General features: G+C 40.7%; 1 protein-coding gene across 1 annotated transcript; it reads left to right on the top strand.

The window, feature by feature from the left end:
• Positions 1–7,741: 7,741 nt before the first annotated feature.
• On the top strand, positions 7,742–9,292 carry LOC106338400 (S-type anion channel SLAH4-like). The gene is made up of 3 exons (XM_013777384.1): positions 7,742–8,053; positions 8,127–8,240; positions 9,209–9,292. Exons 1-3 carry the CDS (start codon positions 7,742–7,744, stop codon positions 9,290–9,292), a joined length of 510 nt encoding a protein of 169 aa, XP_013632838.1.
• The last annotated feature ends 3,780 nt before the right edge of the window (positions 9,293–13,072 follow it).

The following is a 13,072-nucleotide window of genomic DNA, read 5'->3' as shown; positions in this document are numbered from 1 at the left end:
ATACTCCTCTCTCCGATGATTCTTCCTCAAGTCTCTTGATCCCTGGATCACAAAGACCGAACATATTAAAATTTATTTGATCGTAAACACACAAAGACAGAACATATAAAAATGTATTTCATCTAACCATCACACGACACAAAGACATGAACATAACTGACCATCAATAGACACAAACCAACACAACAAACAATAAAATTTGGTAACAGTCGATGCGGTAAAAAATCAATTGTGATCCATTGATGTAAACAAACAAGATATAGATTCATTCATGACACATGATCGAACTCAACAAAGAAATAAACATCTTTAAAACCTTGAAGAAGAAGAAACCAGAAGCTTTACCTTTCGATTTCAGGAGAACCACTGAGAGAGTACTCCGTCGCCGTCGAGGAGAGCCACTGAGAGACAGAATCAACATAACAAACAAATGAAACTTGCGATCAGACCAACTTGAATCATAATCTGAGACATGCATGAACAACAAAATAACCCCTCACCCTTTTGATTTTCAGAGAGGCGCAGAGAGAGAGAGAGGTCCTTTGAGGAGAGACACCATCAGATAGATCGCCGACGACAGATAGGTCGCCAACGAGAGCCTCCGAGGGATGCGTCGCGTAGATTACCAGAGCCACCGACGAGAGGAATCGAGAGAGAGAGAGAAGGCCAAAGGGTGACCCATAGGAGAGGAATCGAGAGAGATACACCGCCAAGAAGAGAGACAACGCTGACGAGAGCCACCGAGGAAGACGAGCCGGAGAAGAGACCACCGATGGACCAGGGGAATCGAGAGAGAGAAGCCCAAAGGGTTCCTCAGCGAGGAGAATCGAGAGAGGTAGAACGCCGAGGAGACCTAGATCGCCGGCGTGATCAACCGAGGGAGACGAGCCGGAGAAGATCCGATCCACCGCGGAGAGGTTTCGAGAGAGAGAGACATGATTTCGTCGAGGCAAAACATCACGCAAGAGAGAACCCGAGAAGGCCGAAACACCATCTCTCCTTCGTCCAGTCTTCTTTCGACACCTGTCTCTAAGCGACGTCTCTACCGTGGCTTGTTTAAGCGACGTGTTTTGCTCCTTTTTTTTTTTTTTTTTTTTTAAATTGGCAATTTACATAAGAGACAGGGGTTAGACACCCCCGATAAAGATGCCCTTAGATCGTGTAATTTTTTCTAAGCCATTGGCGTTTTCCTTAGGGGTTTCAGATTTAACAGTTAAAAACTCTAAAAACCCCTGGTTTACCAATATGACAAGATTTGATTACATTGGTTACAGCCTTACTCTTTATTGTCGTTTTCGAATTTTAATTTTTTTATATATAAGATACTACAATAACAAATAATAAAAAATACAGGTTTTCGTGACGTAATCAGGAAGAGGTTCACGTGAATTATATATATAAGTAATCTTGACGTTAGGAAAACATTATTATTATCATTTCTGACGTGAGATACGACGGGCATCTCACGCGACAACTCAAGATCAGAAAATAATTTTCGTTTGGAGAAGGAATCCCGGGCCCCGGCAACACTAATTCACCTTGCTATAGTTTGTGTACGTACGTGTGGATAGTTTGAGTGCCGATATTCAGAGTGTTGCACAGACTCAATATATATATTTGGTTTAATGTGGTGCTGCAAAAAAAAAGAGAAATACAGGTATATTCAAACTTCTTTTTTTTTTTTAAATGGTATACTCTGTATAATCGTGATTTAGGTGAGTATAGTTTCCATTGATTTTCGCAAGGTTCCATTACCAGAAACATGTCGATTGATATCTCAACAATTACTCTGTGAACTAACACTTCAAAAATAAAGTCTTACAACCATACGCATGTGAGTAGTAGTGTCAAAACCTTTTTTTTTTTGTTAAATTTTTAATGAAATGATTACTTGGAATGGCTTTTTGTGTATACAAGTTCTGAAGCTGAGAAAAAGTTAGTAACAGTTGTTATCCTTATGAGATTCCATTACCATCTTTGTCCAATACTAAGCCAACTAAATTCACCTTTGACTTTGATTTCTCTGCCTATTGCCTCTATTGTAAGATGGAAAGCTTGGGAGTTCCTTGTCAAGAAATTCAAATAAAAATTGAATACGCCATATTGAGAAGGAAAAAGAGATATGCTAACCTCGTTGACGCCGAGCCCATTGCCCTGATGTCTATTTTGAGTAGCTTCCATGCTGGATATTTCAGAATAAGCCTATCTCTTTGTAGCCAAGCTTTGTTGTGGAAGATAATGGTTCATTTACATAACCATCTCCCATCTATGGCATTTCATCTCATGTGGTATATAGCTCTTGCAATACAAGTGTCACTCTGTTTTCTTTACGCTTTCAAGTGTATTTTCTACTTTGACCTCGTGAAGGAGGAGTTCTCGCATTATATTGGAGTGAACTATCTTTACGCTCCATTCATTTCATGCCTTCTCTTGCTTCAGTCAGCTCCTCTGATGGAACCACACAGCGTTTTGTACAAGACACTATTCTGGGTGTTTGTTCTTCCGGTCTTGACCCTCGACACTGATGCGAGTACAGTGGCAAGAGAAGAAGAAGTGCAGGAAGAAGAAGAGGCTATCATTGAACCAAACCAACGCACATCGAACCGGAGGAAAATTCCAAATCGAAAGTATTTGAATTATTAATTATTTGAGCTATTGTCTAATTTCTTGTTATTGTTGATAAGAAGAGACTTGGTCTCCTTGTGTTGAGGAACCAACTCTTCCACTTTTCCCATTTCCATGTTCGTGGGAGTTATGACTCCATCTTTGTTGTTTACGTTTCTATTTAAGCAAATAAAGAAAAAAGACAAAATGTATGTCAATACTACCAACAAAACATTGTGTCTTTTACGTTTAACTCTTGAAGCTATATCTGGGACCATCAATTGGTATCAGAGCACGCAAGTGTTCAAACATCTTTTTCATATCGTGTTGCTGTGACTTGAAGCGTTATTAGAGTCATGGCTAGTAACAAGAAGAGATTGTCGGACCTGGAAACAGGGCTCGGCATGGTGCAGGACGAAGTAGCAACGATCAACGAAAATATTCGTAGCTTGGAGCTATCCTTTCGCCAGACGTTGGCTGAGGCTATTTCGGGGCTGCAGGAAGGGGGATCAAATGCACCGAGGGCAAGCCGTAGGACAGATGAAACCCAACACCAAGGGTCTTTTCAACGAGAGAACGCCAATCCACTGGGCCAGATTATGGCTCACCGGCACGTTAAGCTTCAGTTTCCAAAATTCAACGAGGGAGATCCTATTGCTTGGATCAGCAAGGCAAAACAGTACTTCGCTTACCAGAACATTCCACCAGACCATCGTGTGAGCTTCGCTTCGTACCATTTGGAAGACGAGGCGAATGAGTGGTGGCAGGCGACAATGAAGGCTCTTGCTGAAGAAGAAACCGTGGTCACGTGGGAGGTGTTCGAAGAAGAGATGAGAGCTCGGTTTGGCCCTACAGCTGCAGAGGACTTTGACGAAGCCTTATCGAAGATCCGTCAAACCGGTTCACTAAGGGATTATCAACGGGAGTTTGAAAGGTTGCAGAACAAGGTTTCGGGATGGACTCAAAAGGCTCTCATCGGTTCTTATGTGGGAGGTCTCAAGGACGCAATCTCGGATAGCATCCGTATGTTTCAGCCGAAAACACTCAAGGCTACAATCGAACTGGCACAGATGAGGGATGAGCAGTTACAACGTCAACGGAAGTTTAACACTTTCAACTACAGAGCTCAGCGTAGTTCGACGGTTCAACCACCGACACCAACCGGAAACCCAAAACGTTTAAGTTGGGACGAGCTCAAGAGAAAGCGGAGTCTAGGGCTTTGTTTCAGTTGCGACGAGCGTTACACTCCAGATCACCGGTGTCAGAAATCGCAGTTACTGTTGATTGAAGGGACCGAAGATGAGGAAGACGATAGAGAAGAAGATGCTGGAGCACCAACTACGGACGAACCTGAGATCACGCTTCATGCTCTCACTGGATGGGGTTTCTCCGACGACGATCCGTACGGCTGCTGCGATTCACCGCCAGAAGCTTATAGCCCTAATTGATAGTGGCTCTACACACAACTTCATCACCGACAAGGTCGCAAACCGCCTGAACCTTAAGCTAACAGTGACTAAACCATTCCATGTGCGTGTAGCCGATGGTCATCCCATTCGATGCATCGGAGCATACCATCAGGTCCTCACCACCGTCGACGGCGTTACCTTCTACATTGATTATTATGCTCTTCCACTCACGGGCCAAGATATCGTCCTGGGTATGCAATGGCTGCATCAACTTGGCCCAACGTTGTGTGATTGGCAAGCCCACACATTGGAATTTTCCCAGGCCGGAGAGACGCGAATTATTCATGGGCTTCATTACACATCTATCACACAGGCCCAACCAGAGGAAGTACACAGAGAAGCAAAATTGGGCCAGGCCTGTTTCGCCTTGACTTTCAACCAAGAGAACGACGTCGTACCCACCATTCCAGAACAGATGAGCTCTCTCGTACAGACATACGCCGCGATCTTTAATGCTCCGACAGAGCTGCCACCGCCGTGAGAAATCGAGCATCGGATTACGCTGAAAGAAGGTTGCGATCCGGTGAATGTGCGGCCATATCGTTATGCTCACTTTCAGAAGGAGGAAATCGAACGCCAAGTCCACGAGATGCTCCACACCGGGTTAATTCAATCGAGCTCCAGCCCTTTTTCTTCACCAGTGCTGCTCGTTAAGAAGAAAGACGGCTCATGGCGTTTCTGCACAGATTATCGGGCTTTGAATTCAGTTACCGTCAAGGACAGGTTCCCGATTCCGACCGTTGACGACATGCTCGATGAACTACACGGAGCGACCATATTCACCAAGCTCGATCTCACTGCCGGCTATCACCAAGTCAGGGTTCATCCAACGGATATTCCCAAAACGGCTTTTCGCACTCATAACGGCCACTATGAGTATCTAGTCATGCCGTTTGGCTTTTGCAACGCACCATCAACGTTCCAAGCTTTGATGAACTCGATATTTCGCAGTTACCTCCGTAAGTTCGTCCTCGTATTCTTCGACGACATTTTGATTTTCAGTCGCTCTTGGGAAGAACACCTTGATCATGTGCAGCGCGTTTTTGAGATACTGAAAACACAGAAACTGTTTGTCAAGCAAAAGAAGTGTGCCTTCGGTCAGGGAGAAGTTGATTATATGGGTCACATTATCTCTGGTGCTGGCGTCAAAGTTGATAACAGCAAGATTCATGCTATGCTCAACTGGCCGCCACCAACAACCATTACCGAACTACGCTGCTTCCTTGGATTAACGGGCTATTACCGCAAGTTCGTAAAGGACTATGGGCTCATTGCTAAGCCCTTGACTAATCTCCTCAAGAAAGGGAAGTTTGAGTGGTCGTCTCTAGCCGAGGACGCATTTACCAATCTTAAGACAGCAATGACTACAACTCCGACACTAGCACTGCCTGATTTCTCAGTACCATTTGTTATCCAGACCGATGCTTCCAGTGATGGGATCGGGGCAGTACTAACTCAACGAGGGAAACCAATTGCCTACATGAGTCGCTCACTTGGGGTTGCAAAACAGAGCTGGTCCACATATGCGAGGGAGATGCTGGCCATAGTAATTTCGGTACGTACTTGGCGACCTTATCTTCTTGGTCGCAGGTTCACTATTCAGACAGATCAGCGGAGCCTTCGCTATCTGCTTGAGCAACGAATTTTGACTCCAGAGCAGCAGAAATGGATGGGCAAACTGGTGGGCTATGACTACGAAATCACTTAAAGACCTGGGGCAGCGAATGCAGCTGCTGATGCCTTGTCTCGCCGGTCCAATAGCCCCTGCCTCAATGCTGTGTACGCTCAACACACTGATTTCTAGAAGGCGTTACGTTGCGTGATGACAACCGATCAATATCTTCTCAAGCTTGGGAAACTGGCTGATGGGAATCCAGGCGGGCCTTATGTGCGAAGAAATGGTATGATTTACTTTAACAATCGTGTGGTTATTCCACCGGACTCACCTCTTATACAGCTTCTGTTGAAAGAGTGCCATGACACACCAATGGGAGGCCACTCCGACATTCTCAGAACACTCAAGCGTGTTTCTCAGCAGTTCTATTGGCCTGCGATGCACAAGTCTATTAAGGAATATGTGGCACAATGCGACGTCTGTCAGCGCGTTAAATCTGAAAGCTTGTCACCAAAGGGATTACTCCAGCCGCAACCAATTCCGCACCAGCTATGGGAAGATGTCTCAATGGATTTTGTTGATGGATTGCCACGTTCAGATAACCACACTTCAATCATGGTGGTGGTGGATCGCCTGTCCAAAGCAGCTCACTTGGTCCCTTTAGCTCATCCTTATACAGCAAAATTGGTGGCCGCAAAGTTCATTGACGCAGTAGTCAAACACCATGGGACTCCTAGGTCTATTGTCAGCGACAGGGATCCCATCTTTGTCAGCACATTCTGGAAAGAACTATGGCGCCTGAATCAAACACAACTCAAGAGGTCATCGGCGTACCATCCCCAAACCGACGGACAGACTGAGGTTGTCAACCGCTGCATTGAACAGTATCTCCGCTGCTTCGTTCATCACAGACCAAACCAGTGGAGCTATCTCCTCCCATGGGCTGAGTACTGGTACAACACCACGTATCATGCATCCACAGGTATGTCTCCTTTCAAGGCTCTTTATGGTCGTGAGCCTCCTCCCTTGGTTGGCTATGAGGGAAACTCCACACCAGTTCAAGAGCTTGATGCACTGCTTGTGGAACGAGACCTGGTTTTAAAGGAGTTAAAGAAGAATTTGGCAATTGCATCCAACAGAATGAAGCAAGTCGCGGACTCCAAGAGAAGGGATGTCAATTTCCAGAGTGGAGATTGGGTTTACTTACGACTGCAACCGTACCGTCAGCATACGATTTTCAAAAGGACCTCATACAAGCTCTCGACACGTTACTATGGGCCCTTTGAAATAGAATCACGCATAGGTTTAGGTTCTGTGGCCTATCGGCTAAAACTTCCGGAGGGGACTCGGGTACATCCTGTTTTCCATGTTTCACTACTTAAGAAACACATCGGCAAGGGGACACCTACGTCTAGAACGTTACCTCCGATCAGAGCAAACGGCGTTCTCAGACTTGTTCCTGAACGTGTTTTGAAGTTCCGTACGATAGGTTCTGGTGAGTCAAAGTTACGTGAGGCTTTGGTACAATGGACAGATTTAACTAGAGATGATGCTACTTGGGAGAGTGTGGAACAGCTACGCAAGAGTTTCCCTTTGCTGAATCTTGAGGACAAGATTCTTGTTCGGGACGGCGGTAATGATGCGAGTACAGTGGCAAGAGAAGAAGAAGTGCAGGAAGAAGAAGAAGCTATCATTGAACCAAACCAACGCACATCGAACCGGAGGAAGATTCCAAACCGAAAGTATTTGAATTATTAATTATTTGAGCTATTGTCTAATTTCTTGTTATTGTTGATAAGAAGAGACTTGGTCTCCTTGTGTTGAGGAACCAACTCTTCCACTTTTCCCATTTCCATGTTCGTGGGAGTTATGACTCCATCTTTGTTGTTTACGTTTCTATTTAAGCAAATAAAGAAAAAAGACAAAATGTATGTCAATACTACCAACAAAACATTGTGTCTTTTACGTTTAACTCTTGAAGCTATATCTGGGACCATCAGACACAAAGCTTTATGGCCAGTGGTTCACAACAGAAAAAAGGTTTTTGTCGATAATGGCGAACCCGGCAAGCCAAGTTTCAGTAATAGCAAACCTAGTGGCTGCACGAGGAGCAGTAGAGATGGGTTGGAAGGAGTGTGCTCTATGCTTGTTCTCGCTCGGGATGGTTCATTATTTGGTTATCTTTGTCACACTTTATCAACGCTTACCAGGAGGAAACAACTTCCCAACCACGCTGAGGCCAGTTTTCTTCTTGTTCTTTGCTGCACCAGCCACTGGAAGTCTAGCTTGGAACTCTATTTGTGGAACCTTTGATACTGTAGCGAAGATGTTGTTCTTCCTTTCGCTCTTCATATTCGTGTCTCTGGTAAATTTACGATCCTACGAAACAGAAAACCGAGTGACTAGACATTTACCTTTGTTTTTGTTAACATTTTCAGGTCTGTAGGCCAACTCTTTTGAAAAAGTCAATAAAAAGATTCAATGTCGCATGGTGGGCTTACTCGTTCCCCATCACCTTTCTTGCTTTAGACTCGGTTCATTATGCGCAAGAGGTGAAAGACCACGTCGCTTCTGCCTTGATGTTAATATAATGTTAATATCACATATTGTAAAATTTTCATAATATTAATATTATTCTTCAAATCTTTTCAATTAGGTATTGACAAGTTTTATTGATTTCATGAGTTTTACAAGTTTCATAATTTTGGTCTACACTTAACATTGATCCATAAAAACCGTCTCCATCTTTTAATGCCATATAAAATAATACTCCTTAAAATTAAATATTTTATTAATCTGTGTGTATAAACCTAAAACGACAACTAAAATGAAACGGAAAGAGTATGAAATAAAAACCTATTGAATTTTTGTTTGCAACGAAGATATATATTGATAACATTAAAATAATACATTAAGTATGTAAACGTATCAAACACGTAAATAAAAGGAAAAATGATTGTTGGCTACGTAAATTATCAACAACCACATGGCTAGCCATACACATTAAACTAATGTATACCTAATTACATGAAATATATGTTATGCATTATAACATCCCTCAACTTAATGATGTCACGTAGTTAACATTACGAGTTTAATTTCATTAATTCAAAAAGTGACATGGACATTAGAGACGTTAACTCCGTTTAATTCTTCTGGTGATCAATCAAAACCTGGCACATTTGAACGTAATTTAACAAAAATTTGACCCAACCCAGCCTAATAAAAACAAAATGAAATTTAGCCACAAATTTTAAAATTGGCCCCATTTGTATTTATAAAAAATATCAGGAATGTCATCTCTCTATCGCAACAAAGGAAAAAACTCTAAAAAAAATTAGGCTTTCATATAGTTTAGAGAGACAGGAAGTTAGTAAAATCATGTGGTCAATAATCCCACATGATTTCACCAACTTCCTTTCTTTGTCGCACTGATTTAAAATGAAACACTATATTTTGATTTTTCATTTTGTTGCGATAAGTCGAATTTAGTTAAATTATATGATCATGTGTGTTACAGGCTGGAAGCTGGGTCGCCCCAATGGTTGTTGGAGGTTCAAATCGGATCAACCAAAGATATGACCGGTTAGTCGATATGGTCTGAAATCGATTGTAAAACCTGAGACAAATGAAATAGGAATGAGATACAAATGTTATGAAGAATAAACTAAGATAAATAAACAAAGGAAAATGATAGATATGGCGGAATCAATCTGCTGGATGTGTATCACTCTCAGCTTGATCAAATGATGGATTGTTCATCAGGTGGCTCTTCTTTCAGCAAATAGGATAGGATCACGCCTCTGCTATGGAATTTCGAATTGCTTCTCTTCAGTGGATGGTCCTTCATACTTCTAGTAGGCTCGGTTCTGACCATCTTTTTGGTTGATCCTCCTAGCAACAAAAGATTATCCGGTGGGATTTCTTTGAAGCTTTCTTCTTTGCATCCTGAAATATTTTCAACATTCTGGACAAAAAACAAGTGCATTATATCTGTGTTTGGACACTGATAAAAATAATTTGAAATTTCCAGACTTACTTTGATAGCTTCTACAAGTTGAAGAATGATTTTCTTCTTTGGACAACTTGTTTTTGTTTGCTGCCATCTTTGCAACTTTTGACCTTGGTTGTTATGAACTACTTCTTGTCTTATTCCTGGATCAAAACTTTTTGGCAAAGACAAGTGCATTATACCTGGATAATCAAGTGTTTTGGACGTTTTAAGATCAGAGAAACTTACCTTAAGCCTTGGTATTTGAACAACACTTTGTTCAATTTTAGGCTTCCACTTGTGAGGTGGTTCATGGCTGAGCTTATGGTCTGGTTCTTTCCTTGGAACTTCAGTAAACATATAGCTCTCATTTGTTCCCCCTATACCAAGAGCAAAAACGTCAGAAACTGTATCTAAAAGTGGTGTTAGATACTTACCTTGGTGTGATACTTTGACTACTGGTTTTGCTTCTTTAAGCAACATGGACTGCATTGTGTCTTGAATAATCTTCTGGTCCATCACGTGTGTTACTACTGATGGCTCTCCTTCTTTTGGTTCCTCAAGACCTGTTACAAGACACTTCGACAGAGACAAGTGCATCATACAAGAATTTTGATCCAATAATTCAGATTGAATAAAACTATCACTTATCATAGATAAATCGGTTTTCTTTTCTAGTGATGTTTCTATCAATGCTTGTTTAGTTGGACAAGCTACAGCAAAGTGTCCTCTCTTATGACATCTATAACATGTCTGATTTTTTAAATCTTTAGAGTTAGAAGACTTACCTTGGCTTGATGCCTCTTCTTTCATTGAGTTTGGAATCTCCTTGTTCCTTGGACATAAATCATGGACAGCTTTTGATTCCAACAAAGATGTGGAGATCGTGTCTTTCTCAACCTCAGGACCTGTCTTAATATCCTTTGACAAAGACAAGTGACTCATACCAGTGGAAGATGATTTATAAACAAATTTTTCAAGTATAGGACTTACCTTCGCCTTTTCTTGAAAAATCGGGTTGTCTGATTTTTCTTTAGACCTGATCAAAGTGTTTTGGCCGACACTTTTACTCAACTTCATGGACTTTGGGATGTCACTCTTCTGGTCTAAGCAATGGACAATGGGGTGCCCCTGGTTTGGCTGAAAGTTTTCTTGTTGAGACAAGACCCTTTGACCTTCTTGTGCCACTAACTTTCTTGCTTCTTTGGAACCATGAGTTGGATACCTCCTTGGATATAGTTCCTGGCTTTCAGAACTTGTAAAATATGCTGCAAACTTATCCCTCATGACTTCCTTAAGAGCTCTCCACGTTTTGATAGTTGGCTCCTTGTAAAACCGCCTATCATCTTCTTCTTGTACCCACGATTTAAAGGCTTCCTCTCTAAGTTGATCAATAGCATAAGCTAGCCTCTCCTTTTTATGGATGTTGTTGTTGTGAAACCACTCATCAAGGTTCCTTTCCCATCTAAGATAACCTCTTTTCCCTGAAAATTTAAAGAGTTCAACTTTATCAGCAAAAGAGTTATAATCAAACCGAGAATTGATAACATGATAGTTGTGGGTTTTAGAAATTGGATGTGGATTGATCCTAGAAGGATCTGGTGGCTTGGGCTCGACATAGACAGCCTCTGGTGCATTTCCAAATCTCCTTTCTCCTTCCTGTGGACGTTGGCCTTGTGCCTTGTTTCTTTTCTCCAACCGAGAAATCTGATTTTTGAGCTTTTGTAGAGTAGCAAAATGCTGGCTCAGTGTGGCCTCTAGAGTTTGGCCGTGTTCTTCCTCCTCCATTCCTTCCTGAAAACAATCTTAAAAAGCAAGTGAAGGTATGGGAAGTTATGGCCGAACCAAAATAAAACAATGCAAACTCCAATTAGAGTAAACCGAGAAATATGTAACTAATGAACCGAAATGAAATAAACTATGCAAAAATCATTTTTCTTTTGTTTTTTCTGGATGCAATTTCGAAATGACACAATATGGTATGATATTAAACACAAATGAAAAGAAAATATGGAAAACAAATTAATGCTGATTTGTTTTGATTTTTCTTAGGATGCAACAATTAAACCACAATATGCAAATGATATGAACTATGCTCTAAAATATTTTTTTCTTTTGGTTTTCTGAATGTAAATTTGAAATGAAACTATATGATATGATAAGAAACACAAATGGAAAGAAAATATGAAAAGCAAACTAGCAATGAATTTTATTTATTTTTTGCATTTTTCTCTTAAGATGAAACAATTAAACCAACAATATGCAAATGATCTAAACTATGGTTTTAAATATTTTTTTCTTTTCTTTTCTGATGCAAGCACAAAATAAATCAGTATGGGATGCTATGAACAATAAATGGAGAGAAAAATATGGAAACAAACTAACAAGGATATTTTTTTTTTGAGTTTTTAGTTTAAGAAATGCAATAAACCTAACAATATAAAACAAATGATTCAAACTTATGATCAATGATTAATGATTAATTTTTTTTTTTAATGCAGCAATATGATATGCAAGAAATACTTCAACTAAAATGGTCTAATAAAATAACTAGGATGATTTCTTTTTAAAGGATATTCAAACAAGGAAACAAATTCAAAATGACAATTTTTATGAGATTTTTGATTATAGAAACAAAACAAAAAGGAAACTTACAAGAATTTCGAAACTAAGTGCAAGTAACATGAATCAAAAACATATTTCTTTTTATTTTTCGTGGTTTTAAAATATGATGAACAACAAGAACACAAAAATGAAGAAACAAAACTTGAAACAAAGAAACTGTTTTTATGGATTTTCTGTTTATGATGAAAAACAAATGAAAACAAATATGAATGATGCAAGGATAGAGTGACCTGATTCAGGAGCTTGAGATCTGATACCAACAGGCTGGAACATGGGTCGCCCAAATGGTTATTGGAGGTTCAAATCGGATCAACCAAAGATATGACCGGTTGGTCGATATGGTCTGAAATCGATTGTAAAACCTGAAACAAATGAAATAGGAATGAGATACGAATGTTATGAAGAATAAACTAAGATAAATAAACAAAGGAAAATGATAGATATGGCGGAATCAAGCTGCTGGATGTATATCACTCTCAGCTTGATCAAATGATGGATTGTTCATCAGGTGGCTCTTCTTTCAGCAAATAGGATAGGATCACCCCTCTGCTATGGAATTTCGAATTGCTTCTCTTCAGTGGATGGTCCTTCATACTTCTAGTAGGCTCGGTTCTGACCATCTTTTTGGTCGATCCTCCTAGCAACAAAAGATTATCCGGTGGGATTTCTTTGAAGCTTTCTTCTTTGCATCCTGAAATATTTTCAACATTCTGGACAAAAAGCAAGTGCATTATATCTGTGTTTGGACACTGATAAAAATAATTTGAA

Source organism: Brassica oleracea, chromosome C4 (genome assembly GCF_000695525.1).
Source record: "Brassica oleracea var. oleracea cultivar TO1000 chromosome C4, BOL, whole genome shotgun sequence".
Taxonomy (NCBI): Eukaryota; Viridiplantae; Streptophyta; class Magnoliopsida; order Brassicales; family Brassicaceae; genus Brassica; species Brassica oleracea.
Note: the sequence above shows the minus strand (reverse complement) of the source record. Positions and strands in the feature narration are given on the sequence as shown.